A 21,181-nucleotide genomic window follows, 5' to 3' on the forward strand; every position below is an offset into this window, starting at 1 on the left:
TTGCCACCCTGGATTTCCATTACAGTTAATTTTCTATAGAAAACCAGTCCATTTCTTCTCTCAGATAAAAAGTTGTGGGGTTTTTAAAATTAAATAAAGAGGTAACTTCCATTCATCATGTTTTGAATGAAAAAGTAACATTCATTTAGACTTCACAAACAAAGAAAAGAAAGGCAAAGCATGCAGGAGCAGAGAGGGCTCAGCCTGGCTCCCCAGGGCACCACTGCTTTCCCAAGGATTGACATTCCTGATCCCGGGAGTCTTCCAGGTGAACGGAAAATATCCACATAGGGAAAAAATGTGCACTCATCAGGCTGAAAATTAAGTTTTCTAGATTCATAAGAATTTAGCCCAACACACACGCTAAGAAGTCATTCTGTTTCTGCTCTTCGTTAGCTTTGGGCTGCCTGCTGCAAAGAAATAACTCACCCGTCCCCACTCAAGAGCTTAACAAGAAGATTTTTAATTAAGGCTCAGCCAGAAGACAAAAACAAACCAAGGGGTGGCCGAGACAACTGGGACCTGACCCCAGAAACTGCCAGGACACAAAGGAACCTTCCACAAAGGGTTCCAAGAAAGTTAACCAGGCCCCCGGTTCTGCTGCCGTGTCTCAAATTTGAGAGGCTTGGGGAAATTCAGATGGTATCGCAAGGACTGGAGGAAACAGTCCCACTGAGTTTCCAGCACACGTGTGATATCGGCTGGTTTGGCAACGTGCAGGGTCAAGTAAGAGTCTGTCTCCTGCAGTTTCCTAAAAACTGCATCAATTGCGTAAACCCTCCTGGTGTCACACCACGGGCTGGGCCCAGGGGGACACCCAACCAGCCGGCCCAAATGTGACCACCTGTTTGCAAATCAACAATGGTGAAAATGCGACACTGATGCATGTAAAAAACACATAGGAAGTAGAAATTGGAGAAAGCCGGAAGAACAAAAATTCAGATGCAGTGGAGGAGCCTCTACACTGCTCCATGGCAGCACCAAGCCAGGGGGTCCCCTCGCACGTCACAACAAATATGCCAAAAACTTCAACAGGCTTTTTTGTTTTTTTAAATCCCTTCCTTTAAATAAATTAAAAAGAAACAAACATTAACGTTTTTAAGCTGGGTTTCAGAGTATTAAAAGTGCTTTTCCTTGTTAGATGCTGCAGTGGTCTGGGTGACTGTCCTACTGGGCAAACCATAGCATCATAGAATGGTTTGGGACCGTAGAATGGAAGGGACCTTGAAGATCACCTAGTTCTGACCCCTAACGGTGGTTTCTATGCTGCTACACAGGGTGTGCATGGTCCCCATGCTGCCATCCACGGTATGCATGGTCCCCAGGACATCGTGCAAGGTGTCCATGCTGCCCATGTCTTTGTGCAAGGCATGCGTGGTCCCAGTGCCATCGTGCACACTCCCAGTGCCATTGTGCACAGTGTACATAGTGCCCACGCCATCGCACAAGGTGTGCGTGGTCCCAGGCCCACTGTGCATGGTGCGCATGGTCCCCGCACCATCGGGCAAGAAGTGCAGGACAACAGCAGCCTCTCAGGACACCATTTCTCGCACAGACACAAGGGGAAGCCATGAGGGCCGCTGTAGATTCCTGCCGGTGCTGCTGCGGCTCACCGGAGGGTCCCGCTGAGGCAGGGCAGGCAGGTGCAGCAGGCGCAGAGGCTGAGCATGGCCGTCAGCAGGGCCGAGAGCCGCGACGGCCGCTGGCACGCGAAGGCTTTCTTCACCTCGCCGCCGGTCTGGGCGACGTAGTCGAGGGTGTGCAGGACGTAGTGCTCCACGCTGTCGGCGGCCCCGTGCTGCTCGGCCTGCAGCCCCTCCAGCTGCAGGAAGAGCCCGTGCAGCTCTGCCATCTGCGCTTCCAGGTCGAGGAGCTGCCGTTGGCGCGCCTGGGCCAAGGCCAGGTGCTGCCTGGCCTTGAGCTCCTCCAGGTCCCGGCCCACGATGCGAGGTGCCTCAGGGCTCTCAGCCAGCCGGTCCAGGTCCTCACCCCCCAGGTCGATGCCCGCCAGCTCCGCCTGCCTCTCGATCTGCTCCTTCAGCCGTTGCCGGTAGCGGCTCTCCCGGGCGTAGTGGCGGGCGAGGACGGCCCGGTACCGCCGCAGCAGCAGCCACAGCTGGGTCTGGCGGACGCGGGGTCCCGCTTGCCCCGTCCCCCCCTGTGGCGCCACCGGCAGGGCCCCCAGCTGGGGCTGCAGGGCCACGGCCTGGCGGGTGAAGGCGGCTCTGGCGGCACCGAGTCCCTGCTTCTCCCGGGCGATGCTGTCCTCGGAGGTGCAGCTCAGCACCCTCTGCTGCGTCCTGTCGATGCTCTCGGAGAGCTGCTCCAGCCCATCCAGTGCCCGCCAGAGCTCGGCCGCCTCCTGCAGCGCCCGGCTGACGGGGCTGGCGTCGTCCCCGCCGAAGGCCGGGTTGTCAAAGCACAGGCCATCCTCATGCGGGTCCCCCTCGACCGCCGCTCGCTGCCGCAGCTCCGCCAGCCGGTCCCTCATGCTCCGCACTGGCCGCCGGCACCATGGGGTGGCACATCAGCCCCGGGAGGGCAGGCGCGAGGCCGGAGCTCCCTGCGTCAGCCGGAGCTGTTAAACCTTCCCTCCCTGAGCCTGAGCAAATATTGATGGAGGCGGGCAGGCCGTCCTGCGTCAGCCACCGGCGGGGAGGGGAGAGGGGTTTTGCGGAGAGGCAGAGCGGGAGGAAGGCGGCCTGGGGCGGGATGGCTGCCAGCACCGCCAGCGTCACGGGAGGGGCTCTCCTGGCTCAACATCCGATCCTCTGTGTTGCAAGACAAAGGGCTTTTCTTCACCGCGGAACAAAGAAACCCAAAAGTCCGGGATGCCGGGGGCAGAGGAAGGGGGCCGCCTGCCTGGCACTCCCCCGGCCTCCCCTGTGGTGGGCCCTGTGGTGGCACCTACGTGCTGCACCCCAAAAATGGCCTTAGAATCACAGAATCATAGAATTGCCCAGGTTGGAAGGGACCTTTCAGATCATCGAGTCCAACCACCCACCTAACTCTGACCAAAACCATCACTAACCCATATCTCTCACCACTACATCTACCTGTCTTTTAAATACCTCCAGGGATGGTGCCTCGACCACTTCCCCGGGCCTTCAAACAAAGAAAGGGCACGTCTGCAAACCTACACCGCGTTCCTTGGGAGCCTTGAAAAACAGTTTCAATGAGAATATAACCACTGAAGGGCAAAATCATCCCATTGCAGTGCCTGTTTTGAACAGAAAAGGCGGGATGGAGGCAAACCTTGGCCTTCCCCTCCTGCGGAGGTCGGCAAGGCTCCGAGAGCCGGAGGGTGCCCCGCGATCCCCTGCACACCGGGAGCACGGCACCAGCAGTGATGGGTGGATGGAGGAAGGCATTTTGGGGTTTTCCAGGCTGGAAACGAGCGTTGGGATGACACAGCTGTCCTGCAAGCTAGTGTTTAGTACACACACTGCTGAAACACATGAAAAATCATAATTTCATTCTAAAACATCTGCAAAAGCTACCATTATGAAAAATACTTCCTCTAAATGCACTTCTAAAGCTCATTGGAAGAATAATTGAATTATCTCTACCATATCAATATTTTACATCATATATCTTATAACATGCATTATCATATATAACCTAAACATATGCGGGTATCAAGTATATGAAATAACACCTCTAATATCTACAGGAGCGACAGCAAAGGGTGGTTTGACGGAGGTAAAGCAGCTCTGAAGAGAGTGTAATTTCTTCTCGTTAATGCCATTTGATGGATGTACTTAGCAGGGGGGCTTCAGCATCCGTGCAATACAAGTTTAATTTTGTTCTCTGTAACCAACAAGGCCAAGAGGAAAAAAAAAAAAAAAAAAAGCCCTTCTGTTCCAGAGGCCTGGAATATGAGCGTTGCATTAAAAAGAAGATATTCTTTCACATCTGAGAGGAATTTCCATTTGGCCCATTTGAATGAGCGGAACAAAATGAAATGTCAAATAAATCAAGAGATTAAAGAGGGGAAAAGCCAAAATACTGGATTGCGAGAGCAATACGTGGCAGGACAGGCTTAAGCGAGAGCTGAATGGCAAGGGACAGGTTAACCGCAGGGAGGTTGTCCTTAGCTGAAGACCTGGCATGAGTATTTGAGTATTAATCCGTCTGTGCCTGATGGGGTGCAAGGGCTTTAAAGCCTTTGTGCAGTGGGAAACGCAGCTCCGTGACAGTCCCCAACCCCTCCCCGCTCCTATGTGGGACAGCGAGCGTCGGCTTTATCCAACTTTGCAATTTAACTGTCCGCAGGCGACGGTCACTTCTGTCCCCAGCGCCACGGGCAGTGCCCAGCCTGCGCTGGCCACGAAGCCAAGGCGGCTTTCAGCCAAAGCCGGTGCCCTCCATCCGCCGGCTGCGGGCGCTGCTTGTGTAGGAGAAGCCCTGTTTAAACAATATTATCGCTGCTCTTTAACAAAAGGGCAAGAACACTGATGAAAAAAGAAGTAGTTCTTCATTTTGCATTAAATACCCCTTAAAAATAGGTACGACCTCATCCTCGAGCTGAACCTCACCACCTAAACCGACCTGTGTCCCGCGGCGGCAGGAGGGACCTCACCCGGAAACCTTCTCCTCGGCGCCCGCTCCGGTGCTTCTCGGGGAGGCTCTGCACACAACTATCGCCCCAGGCAGCACTTTTCACATAGTTTCCCAAGAAAGCATAAGCTGTTCCTCTCCGTTTGCCCAGGAAAATGGTATTTTGGAGCCAGGTTGGATGATGACTTGGGTGACAGACCCCCAGCGAGCCCTCGCCCTTGCCTTTGGCCGAGGTAAGGGTCTCCCTCCTGTCCTGCTCGAGACCTGCAAGGTTTATAAAAGTTTCTATATCCGGTTTATAAAAGTTTCTATATCCAGTTTATAAAAGTTTCCTTTTTTTATAAGTATAAAATTATCCAGTTGAATCAAAAAGTGATTTTCTTTTTACGTTGAAAACTCAAATACTTTTGGTCTTTTTAATGTCCAAACTATTTAGTAAGTAATGCAAAACCAAAGTAAGAGTTTATCTTTTTTTTTTTATTAAGACAATCCCACAGCTGGAAAATGAAACATCCTAGATTACATAAGTGACTTCAAAAAAACTCTAGAAAAAAATCTTTACAAATTTACATTTGTACAATACAAAAACTAACAGCTCATTGCATATAAATATTACATTTGGTCTGCCAACCAAGTGGCATCAAAATCCCTGAAGTATTCATTTAAAGGGACCTGAGATAGCGGATGTGAAGATATGGGCATAAATATCAGCTGGAAAAAAAAAAAATCAATATAGAAAGTAGACACAATTCTAATAGTTTTGTGCATTTTTGGAGTATTTTAAATCACCCAGAACATGAACTGGAGAGCCTAAATCACGTGAATTTCATTGCTCAAACATCAACTGGTGTTTCTAAATGAAGTCTGCTCTAACGACTCACGGAGGAATGAATAGCCTATATTAGTATTTCTACAGGAAAAAATAATCATCCGGCTTCGATTTCTGAGTATATCCCAGCAGCCACCACTCTCCGAGGCAGCATTTTTACGAAGAGAAATGGAGGATTTTGATTTTATCTTCCAAGGAGCGGTGCAGCCGCGAGGGGGGACGCCAACCCCTGCCGCGAATAGCCAGGCAGGACCGCGGCTCCCCCGGCCCCCTCTCACCACCCTGGCTGCTCCTCGCAGCCCCAGAAATGGGGAAGATAATGCAGTTCTTGCCAATTAAAAGAAAAACACCAACTCAAAAACTGAGAAACTGCTCTAAATTGTCCACCTGTTTAAACATTTTCCAAATATTTGCACATTTGTCAGTTCCCAAAGGTGGCTGCAGTTATCTAGCAGGAGTACCAGCGCGCAAGCACAGCACTAAGCTGCTCGGTTTTACTTCAAATTCTCACAAACTCTTATCAGGTACCCACATCCATGCACATAAATGTATTTAAGCACCATTTTTATAATACTAGAGTTAAGGCTGTGACAGCAATTCCACTGGAAATCTAATTTTTTTCAGGGATTCGTAGCACAGTTGTGTAAGTTTGCTGTGGGCTGAACATGACATATTAAAAATGTACAAGCTTCCAACAGGTCTTTGCATTTCTAATACTAAAAAAGACATGTTTTAGACTAAATTTTGCAGGCTGTTACTTACTGTACATAAAGGAGTTGGTTTGTTTGTTTGTTTTCAATGTGTAAACCTCTTGATATACTAATATTTGAAAATTATCTATCGCACATGCGCAGTAATTTTCTATAATACATACTTGTAAGAACACAATGACAGCTCCCTACAAATACTAAGTATAGATTTATCCTTGGATTGTTAACTGCTCCTTCAGTCTATCATGTAAATAATTAGCGTTTTATAAAACTTTGCAGGATGGTTTAAAAAAAAAAAAGAAAAACAAGAGATGTAAACACACACATACGTTTTTAAAACATTGAATTCATGACACAGACCAACGCTAGCAGGAGACTCCAAGTCAGGGCTGACAAGACATCCTTGAACCTACAGCTATTCAGTTTTCCCTGTCATTCACCACTCAGATTAAAGACGAAAGATTAACCAAGCTCTTATTAAAAATTAGTGATTTGAACTTATTTTCTCGCGCTCATACTGTGTGATTCTGAATGGTTGCAGAAACCTTCCAGAGACACCCAGGAGCTGCCTTTTCAAATGCTTGCCAAGGTTCATCTTGCTTTTTTGCGGTCAAGAGAGCCTCCAAACATTGTCAAAAGCAATACATTCCAATTGGTCTTGCCACATTTTTTAAATTACTTGAAAACTCTCCTCACCACGCACCCGGTGTCAGTTCTTTTCAGCGTTCTATGTGCTGCGCGGTCTTTTGTGCAGGAGAAGCAGCCGAGGTGTACATTTAAGAAAACATTCCGGGCAAATTAAAATACGCAACAGGACGCAAAATTTTAAGCAGCCAAAAATCCTCCACAAATTATTTCTTCATGATTATGTTTATCTGCAGGGTGGGGGGTGACGGGGATAAGGGGGTGACGGGGATAAGGGGGCGGCCTCTGCTTATTTGATGGAGAAAGGAGTGATAGAGAGAGAGGAGTGATAAAACTGCCCAGACCCATCGAAGTTCAAGCACCGACATAAGAGTTTCACAGGTTATTTCAAACGGAAACCTCTCGTGAGGCAGGAAGCACACAACTTCTACAAGGGTTACGCTAACTGCGGTTCACAAGGGGGGAAAAAAGGAGTAATTAAGGGCTGGCAGGTGGAACTAAGCGGTGTTTGACGTCGCTGTGTGTGAGGCGGCACAATGGGAGCCGTCCCGCTGCCGTGCCCCCCTGCGATGGCCAACATCAGAGCAACGTGCTGCCCCGGCAGCGATTCCGCTCAGGGTACAGGTGGCCACAGAGGCACAGAGCAGCCGAGAAGCCAACCCTCAAACTTTCCATCTTCATTAAATCCACCTCCAGCAATTTGGGAACGTTGTTAGCAAAGCGAGGTGGATATAAAAAAAATATGGAAAGTCCTGGGGGAAAAAGAGAGGCATAGAAAGAATTAAATCTTACAGTCTAGCCAAAATAAAATTCATCAAGAAATCATAAGTTTCCAAAAGGGTATCCTAAATAACCTATAGGGGCAATAAAGGGAAGCTAAAGAGAGGTGGAGCATGGCAAAGAGAAGAACAGAAGAGAATAAGAGAAAATAAAGAGCAGGCAAAGTTTGGGCTGAACTGAGACAAGAGCACATCACTACTGGAAAATAACCTTCCTCATTCGTGCCCTGCTCCGGGAAGCAATGGGAGCACCATGGAGATGGCAGATGTGCAGCCAGGAGAAATCTGGGAACACACAAGACTTTCAGCCCCATGTCACAGAGGATGGAGCGCGGGGGCTCACGCTCTGTGTGAGTAAAGCCCCTCATGAGCCCTGTTTTCCAAGGGGTCTCCGAATGCCCGCAAGGCCCCCTGCAACTCGGAAGAGGGATTGTGCCAGACGGCACATCTAGAGAAAACCACAAAGCCCCAATGCCCGAAATTAACCCCACAGCAGCAGAGGACCCCCGGGCCTGCCTGCACGCCTTGTCAGCCTTCGGGAATCTGATACATAATCAGAACTTCAAACCCTTTTCTTAGGCAGAGTTTTGGAGATTTTTGTTAAAAGTGCAAGGAGAGAGAGAGCCCACGCTCCCGACTCTGCAGCGGCCCGCCGGGAGCTCAGCAACTTCATGAGATGCTGGCTGAGCACCCCGGGTTTGCGTCAGGGAGCAAGACGGTACAAGGTTTAAATCATTGTACTGCTTCTGCTGCACCTGTTGGGTTGATACTAAGTTTTCCGCAACCATAAGTGGCTCCTAATAGGATCTGGGTTCTGAGAGAAAGTGTCCAAGTTACTATGAAATTGTAATTATTCCACAGAATGAGGCGATGAGAAATCAATTGCCTAACTCAGAGAAAGAATCCAGATACAAAACCAAGTAAAAATAATATGTCTAAACCCAAGTTATTTCTTTCATGCTTATAAAAAGGTTCTCATGCACGAAAAAAAGCTTTTTTTTTTTTTTTTTTACACATTAAGCAAGAGTTCTGTTGTTCTAGCACACCCTGCTGTCTAGCTCTTAATCATGTAACACATTTGATTAATACTTACGCCACAGCAAAGTGATGCTTCACTGTTATCTTCACAGTACTTCATTACATAGGAAAGATACATGTAAGAACATATTTAATATTATTCTAATTGCTGCTAAAATACACAAAGGTATAAAATGATTTCTCTGGAATCCACGTGTTTTATCTCTCCCCAACCCCTACACAAAATAAATAAGTAAGTGGATCTTCGGCCAGTCAGAAATATATGAAAAGCATTTCTTTTGCATTTCAAGATTTTCAGGCTTTAGAACAAAAACCATAGTGTTTACATTAGCTCAACAGGACTGATCTAGAAGGGGGATGATTCCGACTATGAACGGATGCATACATGCTATTCCTGGTTACCGTATGTAGAAGGACCAATCAGTCAAAGAAATAATACATTTCTTATAAATATAGAGGTGTGTATATATATACATATATATGAGAGAGATGATAGGACAGGTGTTTATATTTTAAAGCCCAACACAGAACTAGGAGAGCCTCTGCACTTTTTCCCCTCCCCCCATCAAAACACAACCGAACCAAGTCCAGAAATGGGTTACAGCCGATTCAAAACATTCCTTAAAAAATTAAAAGTGTGATTTTTGTACTGTACCATAAACTCGTATTAATGCTCTGAGCAATTTAGGATATACTCTCCTTCATCAAAAAACTAAACCTCTGCATTTTTTTCAAGTCATTTTGCATCTAACTAGAATTTTTGGAAAGCGAGATAAAATAGCCAGTGCTTAATATAGAAAGTCAAAAATTAAACTTCCTTCTGCATCTGAGAATATACATGGGTCACTCTTTGCTGCCTGAGGTTTTCCAGAATTATTGACCAAGCTGTGCACAGAAGAACTTAAGGATTTTGGATGAAAGTTGAAAAAAAAAAATAAAATAAAATTGAAAAACTCCACCAAAACTTTCTAGTCTCTTTTTTTCGTTTGTTCTCGCTGTGTAATCTAACCAAGCTAGAACTGTCAAATTCATTTAGACAACGGGAGAAAACTGAAGTCCCATATATATTCCAGCCAGACCCTACAGAGTAAGAGGCCGCACATCTCCAGCTCAGCCCACGCCAAACACCTCTTTCTGTTCACCGAGGAGCAGGACTACAAATGTCGTCACATACTGTACCACTACTACTACCAAAATGATTTCTGTTTTCAAGTTAGCATTTTTCAGGATAACAAGAGTACAGTGCAACACAAATTCTCTTCTGGAAGCTTGAGATACAAGAGTCCGTCTGGAGGATGCGAAAAGGAGCTTATCCGTAGTGCCAGCCACCAGAGGTACCAGAGCTCCGCTCAGCCCCCTCATCAACTTCAAGGGGCAAATTAAACCAATTAAACAGATCTGCGCCGAGCAAGCGGCAGCAGAAACGCGTGGGAGACAGTCGCCCTATCCGCACAACCAAATTATCATCTGCTGAAAACATTATGCCGATGAAAACTCTGATAATTACTTAGATTTGATTTCATTGTGGCAATATAATGAAGATACAGTTACTCTGCAACTTCGTGAGCAATTCCATCCCTCTAACGCTCCTTCTTGCCTCTTCTTCACCACGTACTGAATAATAGCATCTATTTTCTTTTAAGTTTCCAGTAGTTGTAAATAGAGGTAGCCAAGCTACTATCAAAAATCACGTTATGCTTTGAAGAGGAGGAACCTTTCAAATGCTGAAGTTACCCCTTAGCTGCACAATCTCTATTAATACTATAAAAATATGAGAGGACAAAAAGAAAATAGATGCAAGTAACTTTTGCATTTGGCACCTTTTGTCTAGATATTCATACTTCTCAAGTATTCTCTTTTTAATAAAGTTAATGCACACATAGGACACACCACATCAAAGGTTTGCTACATATTTACAAGGCACCAACCCTTTGTCACTTTTTACATGAATAAAGAACCGATAGAAAGCACATCAGGACCCCCGTAACTGTAGTATAGACATACTTCAGTTCAGCACAATTCATGAACGTTTGGCCTGGGAAGATTAAAATAATCCAGATCCTTCTTACGATATAGAAACTGTAAACATTTTATAGCTGCCTTTAGGATTGGTGTATTGTGCAAAAGTTATAATTATTACTGTGTATAAGGATTTATGGCAGAAACCACATAAAAACTCTGTAAGAAGGTGCTATTTCTATAATACAAAAACAAAACAAGGGAAAGAAGTCATAACCGTGACTCAAAATGTCATGTTCTTACTGAGAAGCTGGAAGCCTCTTTAATGTGATGAACTTGCAGTGTGTGGGGAAGAATTTCTGTAATTTAAGGCCTAATGAATAAGGCTTGTTTTGACCAATGAAGTGTGGCGATCTGAAGTTTTAAAACAAACGCAAACTGACATAATGGAAAAGCACCACTGTGAAACGTGAGTGGAGTCCCCGCACAACTTGCTTGGTAGATTTTCTGGTAAAATCCCTGCAGTAGAAGGCCATTGAAGTTCTTTTAAAATTGTTCCAAAGTTTTTCATCTGTCAATAATTCCATCCCATGAGATGGCTGACCCTGGCTTTTTCTGTCATTTTTCGCACCCTGCCTGACCTGGAAGTACCAAGGTTCAAAGGATCCTCGGTGTGCACAAAATTGTCATTATCAGAATCGTCATTGTACAAGACAGTTCTCCTGCCTTCATTCCTTGTTTTGATTCGAGGCGGTCTACTGAATCGCCCTCCAAACACGTTTTCACCAAATTGTCCTCCAAACAGATTTTCAAATTCATCATCTGTAATACGGGCACGTTTCGCTCTGGTGGCTCCTCGCGAGGCTCCTCTGCCTCCTCGGCCTCGTCTTCCTCCCCTGCCGCCACCTCTTCCTCTGCCACAGCCTCTTCCGCCTCTACCACCTCTTCCCCCCCTACTCCATCTCCCCCACCTCCCCCATCTACCTCTTCTCCCTGTCCCTCTGCCCTGCCAATTCCGTTTCCCGCCGGTGATTTTTCTTTTGATTTTTCTTTTGGGTTTTTTGGATTGCACGACTTTGCTGTAGTCATGGTCTCCGTCAATGTAATCCTGATCTGTTCTAGATGTTGATTCAGAGTCTGAATCGGAGCCACTTCTGCTTTCAGAACTTGAACTGGATCCCGATTCCCCGCTTTCTGATGAAGACAAACCAGATTTTTCCTTTGATTCTCTCTTCTTCTTTTCCTCTTCCTCCGCCTCCTCCAGATGCTCATCCTCTTCTGATGCACTTATTAATTTCCTCTTGACTCCTGTCCGAGGTTCTCTGCCATCGCCATTTGTAAGTGGTCCATCAGGAGAGTGATCTAAGCAAACACAAAATAACCCTATCGGTTATCATCATCATGCCTGTGCCAAACAGGATACAAAAAGGGGGATTTGCCTCATCTGCCTTTGAGGAATGCTCTGGGGATGATCCAGCTCTGAGCTACTCACCACAGACAACCTTTACATTCTATGGAGACAAACAGGTGCTCTAAGGGGAAAATTCATCAAAGTATATCAGTTCACCTTATCTGGAAGCAAGGACCACAAACTCTCTTGACAAGAGCAGTGAAGATCCAGTCAATAAAAGGAGCTCAGAGGGAGTAGGTTAGACACAGACATCTAACATTTAGTCAGTTGAATCCTACGTAGGGTGCCAAGGCAGAAAAAACTCGACAATCCATTTCAAATCTATGTACGTTAAAATAACACTCCACAAGCAGTATTTATTCCCCATCAAATGCATGCTCTCCAAAGGCTTAGTCCACGGAACGCCTGTGGCAAGCACAATTTCAAGACAGTAAATAACCCAAGAAAGCTCAACTAGGGTTGCTGAATGCCTTAATTTAAAAATACATAATGTATCTCGCTGACTTGGGACCAAAATACTACATGTTTTCAGAGTTACAAATTTGACAGTGAAGGTTAAATATCTTCTTTAAGATGGGATACAAAAAGCTCACCTCCAACATACAACACTGCTACTGCACAGTAGCATGGACCTGACAAAGGCTTGAAGAAGCCAATGCTCATTCAATGCCTGCCTCAGTGGAAAGTCTGCTTAACATGTCCCAGAGAAAAAATACCACAATTTTCGAACAGTGTTTCCGTTCTAATCATAACCACTTACTCTTGACTATGATAAAAATATTTAGTTTTCTTTAAAACTTTTTTCCATCTTCGGTTTCAACTTGATTAATAAAAGGATAAGGTTTCGAGGTGGGTATTCTTTTGGTTTCGTTTGCATTTTTGTAACTCCCGAAGGTACTGTAATTCTCAAGAAATTTAAGAGCAATCAAGCTTTTCCATCTGGAGAAATTTTAAAGGACTTCACTCAAGCACATGTGGCATCATGCAGATGCCACACCTCAGACAGGAGACCACAGAATGGTAATATGTAAGGTAAATTCAATTCTTTAGTATGGTTTGGGGATAGAGTATCATGCTAGACTCAGGCAAGAATATCATAAGCATCAGACAGAGGCAGCACCTTTCATTTCTAGTGAAATCAGTCATTCAAAGAACAGAATACTTATTATTTCTCACCTTGTTTCACTGGTGTAGATTTACTCCTGACTGGTCTACTTTTCCCTGGATCAATGGTATTTCCACTTCGGTTCTGTGCATTTGCGCCTGAGGAAGATGGCTGGCCTTCCATCTCTTCACCAGTGGCTGAACCCAGAGGTTCTTCCGCTGTATCTGAAACTTTAGACAGCACACCACTAACGTGACAGAGTAATTTTTATCCTCTATTTACAGGGTCATAATGCAAGGCATTTTGGGGAAGTTTCGTATCACCTGATTTAACAGACATACTCCTCCGGCGTGTAATCCAAAATAAGCTTAATGTATGTGTAATTGCTGTATGAGAAAAGCCCTTATACAGGGAGTCCAGGCTCTTGTCACTAGTTTACCAAGGACAGACCCAGGTTTCCTAATCTCTGCCCAATAACTCACCAACAGCTGGAGGGCCGAGTTCAGCTAACACAATCTAACACAACCTACAGACAACACATTTACGTGACCGTGCTACTTGCTCTTTCAACAGGCGGCTTTTGCACGTGTCTCACAAATGAATAAAGATTTAAACGTAAATATCCTTCAGCTTTTTCATCATCCTGCACATACACGTTGCTGCAAGAGAAAGTACGCGTTTTAGAAAATCTCTCCTCACCGTGAGATGAAACTGAAGAACTAGTCCTAGTCAAAGGCAGTGAGGTATTCTGGTTGGGTTTAGGTTGAATCTTCATTTGCTTCTGTTTCCCTTTTGGGCTGAAGACACAAAATATCCCAAAGATATAAAATTGTTAGTACCAAAAGACTCAAACACAAAACCAATTTCCTGTGCAAAGCGTCTTGTTTTTTGCAGCAAATGCATAACACAAATGATCTCTTCCCAGTGCTTGCACAGGTGTAGTAATACTACAAATAGTGACAATATCATTCTGTTTGATAAAGGAATACGAGTTTGCAAGAATAAAGTTTTATCTCACCTTTTAAAATGAATACTCAGTTTAATTAGATAATGTATCATACGGAAGTTAGAAAAGTGTTATACAACACTTTTTTCAATAATTACTAAATGAAGGCAAAAAGAAACTTGTTATTCCATTTTCTCCAGAGGGAATACTTTTACACCTATAGTCTTTCACTTACCACAATTATGCACAAGCTACAGATTGTGCATGGAATTTGAGCTCAGGATTTTATCACCTATAAGAGCAACTGCATCAGGAAACGAGCAATACTGGTCCTGACTGCGTAGTCACAAAGGCACGTCTACCTCTGTCGTCTCAAATGACACCGATAGCAAGTCTCGCTATCATTACATTACCTGGATGCTCTGCTAGTTGATGGTGAACTGCTGCTGCTTCTTAGTCGTTTTCGGTACCGTGGCCTTTTCCTCTTCTGACACTGCATTGCTGACTTGTACTCAGAGATGATATTCTTCATATGATTTTCAAATAAGGCAGATAGTCGAAGCGTCATGCTGTAAATCTGGAGTGAGAAAGCATGGTCGTACTTATTAGAAGTTGAATAACCAGAAGGTCAGCAAAAAAAAAAAAAAAAAAAAAGAAAATCAGAAAGATGCTAAGACTTTGTAGCACAAAAGAAAAATTAATTCGTGGTGACGTTCAGCTATGAGGTTCTTCACAGATAACTTCTCTCCATGGTGCCTGTGTATTCTCACAACAGAAAGTGTTTTCATAGAAGGATTTAATTACTTACCGTACAAAAGGTTTATGGAGTTAAAGGAAAATTGCTATCTAGATTATTGAAATACAGCCTCCTTTTTTAATGTCTATAAAGCATGGAGGCACACCATAAGATAATTTGAAGTACCAAGGGAAAAAACAATTGAACTTTGCTGCCCCCTCACCCTTGTTTTTTGCTTTAATTCATGAGTGATGAGTCCTTACACCACCCCTCCAGAGCTGCTCACAGAGCCAGCTAAATGTCCTCATCCCTAATTTCTGTAAGCCAGATGTCAAATCCTTAAACCATTTTCTTGTCCTCTTTCTAGGCCTTGCCTCTCTGCAGCCTCACCCACAAATTCACTCATGGGTATTTCACCATATTTCTGACTGCGTTTACTTCTGCTCAAGATTTTACCTTGGATGTGTTTGAGTTATAACAAACTAATAGTTCAAACTCAGCATAAATAAACGAAAGGTCGTTATTCCTTCCTCATACCCATACCCTTCTGCTGCATCCAGTCTTCTGAAAATTGTCTTAACACCATCAAGATGTTATCATCACCTTAGACCTCTTTCCATTTCTTGCAGTCTGCCTGAATATAAAATCTCCTTGATATAGTGTTTTCTTTACATTCATATAACTTCATTTTTGCCCAGGCCCTTATATTTTAGCAATGTCTCTTTCTTTAGCTCTGGTATGTAGGACCCTGCCCTTATTGCCTCTGCTCAAGATGCTGTTGCAAAGATGGTAAAACGGGCTAGAAAACCTCAGGACGTTGGCAGACATTTGGCAGCAGATGAACCTGCAGTGGCAGAAGGCCTAGCTGTGTGCCCCAGCCCTCCAGCAAAGATCGTCTCACGGAGGCACTTCACAGTATTTAAGGAAATGGATATCGATGGGCCACTCTATTAAAGTAATTTGGGAGTTGACTCAAAAGCTGTTCAGTTGTTAATACACAGGGAAGCTCCCAGGGAGCCTGCAGCAGTAAATAACTCTACCAAGTTTACTCTGACGTCAGGCACACATAGAACACCCTCAAATCACCTGCCTTCTTGCAATCCTCTACTGATACCGACTTCCTTTCTATTAAAGCAAGCAAGGGTTACTGGTCTTTATCTTCAGAGCTTACCCACAGCCCACCTTCCAGCTCTTACTCAACACCAAGAGTTCAATCTACCTTCAGCGATGGCAACTTTGCACTTTCTCTCATGCTTGCTAACACACGGCTGGAGTTCCCCTCTCCCACAGCATCATTCTACTTCAAGCTTACTCTCATCGTCCTCACTGTTGTTATTCCACTGCTGAGCTAAGACTATTGCTACTCAAGTGACAAGTAACATCACACAACCTCCTGCTTCCTCTCATCCCGCACCGTTGGCACGTGCGCCAAAAGCTCTTGCAGCACACTCTGCTCCTTCTCCTGCTTGACAGCACCTAGCGTAATACAATCTTGTGCCTTGCCACATTAGGTGCCACATCTACATTTTACGGAAATATTAAATTCTATGTATTATTGTGCTTTAAGTAATAGTATCTCAGTCTAGTCCCAAATGGCATGCGTTCCTTAATAGTTTATAAGCGCTCCTGTTTCTACCCAAGAAATAACGAGCCACTTTGTGACCAACACTCTTATCTATGCTAAATGATGTGTTTCAGAGAGGTGATTTTGTCACAACTTAAGGATCTTATTTAACATGCAGCTTCTCCTAATAATAATAAGGTCATTACAATTTAATGTTGGGAAACACAGTCAAAATTCTTTCTACTTTATATGATGAAGGCATCAACCACTCAAATTCTATTTTGCATTACCAGTGGTAAAAACTGCATCCTCCCAACTTCTGAATTTTTGAGCATAAACAATATATTATCAAAACAATTGAAAATTTTGAAATCATTTGATGATTTAGCAGCTCAGGAAAAGCTGACAGGCAATATACTGCACCGGAACACATATCAGACATGGCCACATTTACAGGATCAGTCATACACTTAGTCATTTTACCTAGGTCATATAAAAATATCTATATTCTAACATTTCGATCTGCCCTTTCCCTCTCGCCATACCCTGTTTAGGGCCCCAATCCAATACAATTTCCCTGCCTAAGCAGACTCCTATTCCTGCATGCAGAAAAAAACCAAGATTGGCACCTGAGAAAGAGGCAACACTGTGTGAAAGTCTTGCCAAGTACACTAAGGAAACTAGAAAAATACTTAAGTATCATAATGCTCTCAGGAGAAATACTGTATAATACTTGCATTAACGGCAGATTAAAAAAAAAGATCCTACCATATATATATGCAGTTATCAAGCTGATAGCCTTGTTTCCAGGAATAAAATATTAAAAAAAAATAAAAGCAACTGGTGATCAGCTTTCTGCTACAAACATTCAAAGAAATCGTTGCAACAGTTACCATACCATTTCTCACAAGCTTTAAGATCAGAAAGTTCAGATGAAAATGAAATTCAGAAGTGATCTGCATGAGCACAACCAAGCAAGTTTATAGCCACAGGTCCCAGAACTGACGTACACTGCTTGGTTTTATTTCTCAATGCAGTACTTTGCTCTCCAGATACACACCTTGTTTCACGGCCTGTACTGATGTAGGGCCAGGGTCTTTGTAAAGAAGGGATTAAAATTTATTACTTACTCGAGATTTTTTATTAGGAGTGTAAGCTTTAGAGTTGCAGAATATTAAACGAATATCTTTGTAGAATTCCAAGGGACTAGTGTAGTTTCCTGCTTCCAAGGTTTCTTTCACAGTGCTGAAGTCCATAGGAGTGTCTACAATATCTCGATAATCCTGTAAGAATATACAAGAAAATAATAAAGGCTGTCAAATCCTACAGGAATAAAAACACCTAAGTGTGCATCCGCAACAGTGGCTCTCAAGTAATTATTTCTTCTTGACAGCTACTGCAGATAATTCCCTGAAAACATCAGTGCACAGAACACGGCGTGTTCCAGCTCAGAAAGGGAGAGGTTAGAAACATGGCCAGCACGGATGTTTTGCCAAAGGATGAACAATAGGCTTTTTTAATTTTGAATATGGAAGTTGTGCTTACAGGATAGGAGAAGAGATCAACTGGCTGCCTAAAAGGCTCTGAGTCCTCTCTTTCATAAATCAGGTTTAACAACTGCTTGCATTGCTCTCTCCAAGCATCAGGACTTGCTTTCGCGGGCTGCCTTTTTATTCGTCGTCTTACCTGCAGGGAAACAGATGTATTTCATCATTTTTCAGAATATCCAGACTTTTACCTTTAAGTTCCTATTAATTTATGAGTGTTATGATTCAAAGCAGGTCTCCACAATTAAAAAGAGAATTGCAGTAAGATTAAAGCACAGCTGATGGCACAACAATATGCGGTATGCAAATTGCAGACATACGGTAATATATAAACACTTTTCTGGTAATATATAAACACTGAAACTCATGAGAGGTATGCAATATTTCACATCCAGGCTTGCTGATTTTGTCAGCTTTCATCCAATTTGGTTGAAAATTGAATCTTTCAAATCAAATTTAAAAAAAAAAAAAAGATTCTTTAACTTTTAAGTAAATTTTCCTGCACAATAACTTCGTTGGTCTGCCAACACTTACATACACATGCAACTGAATTCAGGCAGTCCTACAGACTAGAGGCTATGACAAATTTAAAACATTCCAGATGTAAAGGAGTGTTTCAGTAGCCGGCCTATCTCCTCTCACAAGCTAGACCAAACAGAAATGGTTACTCACTCGTCTTTTTCCAGAGGAAGTGCCTGGAGCATCTGAATCCACATCTACTTCCGCCACCTAAAGGCAAAGGTAATGATTACACACACACACACACACACACACACACACACACACACACTGCTTGTATCACCCTCAGCAATGGAGAGAGGGTTTAAAACCAGCCAACAACAACAAACACAATTTGAAACTCCTCAAATGCAAGGAATGGTTCAAGCAAAACAGAAACTAACTTCAAACTAGGACTTAAGTAACTTTAAAAATAATTAGGTGGACAAGATCTTTCATCTCTGTTTCAGGTTTGCTTCCATATAAATTATATGGAAAACCAGGACATAAACGAAGACATGCTCTTTGAAAGGCTGGAGAGAAAGAAAGGCGCAACAGTAGCGATTTTGGACACTTCTGATCACTGCTCAACATGGAACAGATGAGATTCACAACTGGCACAAGAAGGTGGAGTTGGGAAACGGGGGTCTGCTATGTAAGTCATCGGAATCCCTCATTTTCTTCAAAATGCTCTTCTAATAGTCTGTGAAAATAGATGCTGCTATTATATCTTCACTTTTATAAAATTAATAATTTATTACATTGCAGTACAAATTTTAAGTTTCGGTACAGATCCAAGAGGATAGCACCAGCCGTAAGCATACAGGTGCTCAAGCAGCATCAGGTTTAACTTAAATATTTCAAAACTGCAACAATGGAATATGCCTGGGGGAAGGGTGGACAGAAGAAACCTCCTAACTAAATCTTCTATTAGCTCATGTTTTAGAAAGCACCACTGAAAAAGTAAAACAAAACCAAGTGACCTAGGGTATTAGAGGTCACCTCTTGGGAGCAGAAACTACAGCACATTTCAAAATGTTCACAAACCGCAATTAAGGAGGGAAGGTGTAAGGAGAGAGAAAAAGTTAAAGGAAGTGATATCTAACCTGGTTTCTACCTGCCATTTCACTCCACGGCACAAGTGACGGGAAACGACATAGAATTACATAAGAAAACCAGCTCTGCTGCCTCCCTGACAGTGGGAGAGCCATCGTCCTTCTGGTTCGGCAGACTGAGTAACAGCCCCAGCTCATATTCCCCATACTTACTAATACTTCCTCACACAACAAAACATCATGTACTAAGAGAAGATTAAATTTAGGCAGTTCCCAGAATCGTTTTTAGTTACTTAAGGGAGCTTATTGCCCCAGGTGAGCAACTCAAATGACCTAAATAGGTTCATCTCAAAAACTCAATGCAACTACCCATAAAATAAAAACTCAACAAAAATCTTCTAGGTGCTGAATTTAAGAAGGCAAGAAGTTCTGACGATCAGACTTAAAGGTCTTACCTCCTCTTCTTCATCAGTACTGCTTAGGTCTTCTGCTTTCACCTTGTTATATATTTCTAATATATCAGTACAACTCTGATCCCTGCAGGACAATAACGAAAGCCAAAAACAGATAATCAAATATCTCAGAAACTCAAGATGTCACGTCTATAAAGTAAAAAACATGCCTACCCAATGAAGCGAAGTAAGACATCTGTTACGATTTTGGCTGCTTTGACTATAGGACTGTCTGGCTCGTTGAAAGTCCTGGCGTTATGTTCAATGTATCGTACCTCCCACATCAGTGCAGAGATTCTCCTAAAAAAAAAAAAATTAAAAAAAAATTAAAAGGAAAGGGATGGAGAAGGTGGTGTACATTATTTTCATTCTGAGTTCAGTAGGATTCCTCAGTAAAAAAAAGGAATAAGGTAATCCAGGTCCAAGGTAAGTGGTTTCTGTTCACATGCCGCTGACTGCCCCAATGCGGCAGGCTGCGAGAGCTTTGTGGAAAAACGATGCCCCTGTTCAAATCAGCAATGAATGGCATGAAAAGAGAGAACAAACCTACTCAAGGGACTGCTGCCTGCTCCCACTTACAAAAAGCCTTAGAGATAAAGTGGTCCTCAGATGGAGGAAAAAAAAAAAAAAAAAAAAAAAGCAGGACATTTTTTATCCCCAGGTTAACTGGAAAAAAATGAGATTTCTGGTTTACAGCGCTATTTAGCCCACTTTTGGCAATTGTAATACAAGCAAAGCATCTGGTTCAAAGGCAGCAGAGCTACAGATGAGGCAAATATGCTCTGCCGACAACGCATCCCGAGAGTAAGGCTCAGTATGTGAAACTAAAGAGATACTCCAGATCCAGATATACCAGCTTTTCCCTTAACTATGTGGCCAAAAGAAATTATTATCCAGGAAGACTCACTTTGCCCAAAGCCAAATAGAATCTGATCTTATGCTGTTGGCTCATCAAAGAAATACATTGCTGAAGTGGCATTACACAGCATTCAGCTAAACCTGTACTCAGTGGGGCTACAGTAAATGTAGATTACAAACCAATAAGAATCTAACTGACCGATAAAACCTGTTTTCAAGTCTCCTCCTGATTGTGGTGAGGTCAGTTGGATAAGCAACAACAGTGCAATACATGGGATAGGCACTAAGGTCCACCGGAACAGCAAAGGGATTAGAAATGTCTGAAAGACAAAAGAACAAAATAATTTAAATGCCTCAGAATATACCAGAAGGGAAGTTATCAGATAACTAGATTCCTTATAATGGTTTCGGGGTTTTCTTTCTGAGAATCCAGCAAAAGCAATACAGAACTACAGCTGGATATGCAGGATTCTCCCTCTTGTGCCATCT

At 43.5% G+C, this 21,181-nt stretch overlaps 2 protein-coding genes across 4 annotated transcripts in view; both read right to left on the reverse strand.

Moving 5' to 3' along the window:
• Window positions 1-1,609: 1,609 nt before the first annotated feature.
• On the reverse strand, window positions 1,610-2,497 carry LOC141748945 (syntaxin-1A homolog). The gene has a single exon (XM_074601779.1). The coding sequence runs from the start codon at window positions 2,489-2,491 to the stop codon at window positions 1,610-1,612; it is 882 nt and encodes a 293-aa protein (XP_074457880.1). The 5' UTR covers window positions 2,492-2,497.
• A 6,043-nt stretch (window positions 2,498-8,540) lies between these two features.
• BRWD3 (bromodomain and WD repeat domain containing 3) overlaps window positions 8,541-21,181 on the reverse strand; it is a 59,150-nt gene continuing 46,509 nt past the window's right edge. For 2 of the 3 annotated variants that reach the window (XM_074599814.1, XM_074599816.1), the window contains 10 exons: window positions 20,892-21,012; window positions 20,009-20,134; window positions 19,838-19,919; window positions 18,502-18,558; window positions 17,828-17,968; window positions 17,413-17,565; window positions 14,396-14,559; window positions 13,736-13,833; window positions 13,108-13,266; window positions 8,541-11,882 (listed from right to left, as the gene is read on the reverse strand). In XM_074599814.1, coding sequence (XP_074455915.1) covers window positions 11,095-11,882; window positions 13,108-13,266; window positions 13,736-13,833; window positions 14,396-14,559; window positions 17,413-17,565; window positions 17,828-17,968; window positions 18,502-18,558; window positions 19,838-19,919; window positions 20,009-20,134; window positions 20,892-21,012 — 1,889 coding nt within the window. In that variant the 3' untranslated portion in view covers window positions 8,541-11,094. The remainder of the gene's footprint in view (window positions 11,883-13,107; window positions 13,267-13,735; window positions 13,834-14,395; window positions 14,560-17,412; window positions 17,566-17,827; window positions 17,969-18,501; window positions 18,559-19,837; window positions 19,920-20,008; window positions 20,135-20,891; window positions 21,013-21,181) is intronic. The other variant, XM_074599815.1, reaches the window with a different exon arrangement.

Source organism: Larus michahellis, chromosome 9, assembly GCF_964199755.1.
Source record: "Larus michahellis chromosome 9, bLarMic1.1, whole genome shotgun sequence".
Classification (NCBI taxonomy): Eukaryota; Metazoa; Chordata; class Aves; order Charadriiformes; family Laridae; genus Larus; species Larus michahellis.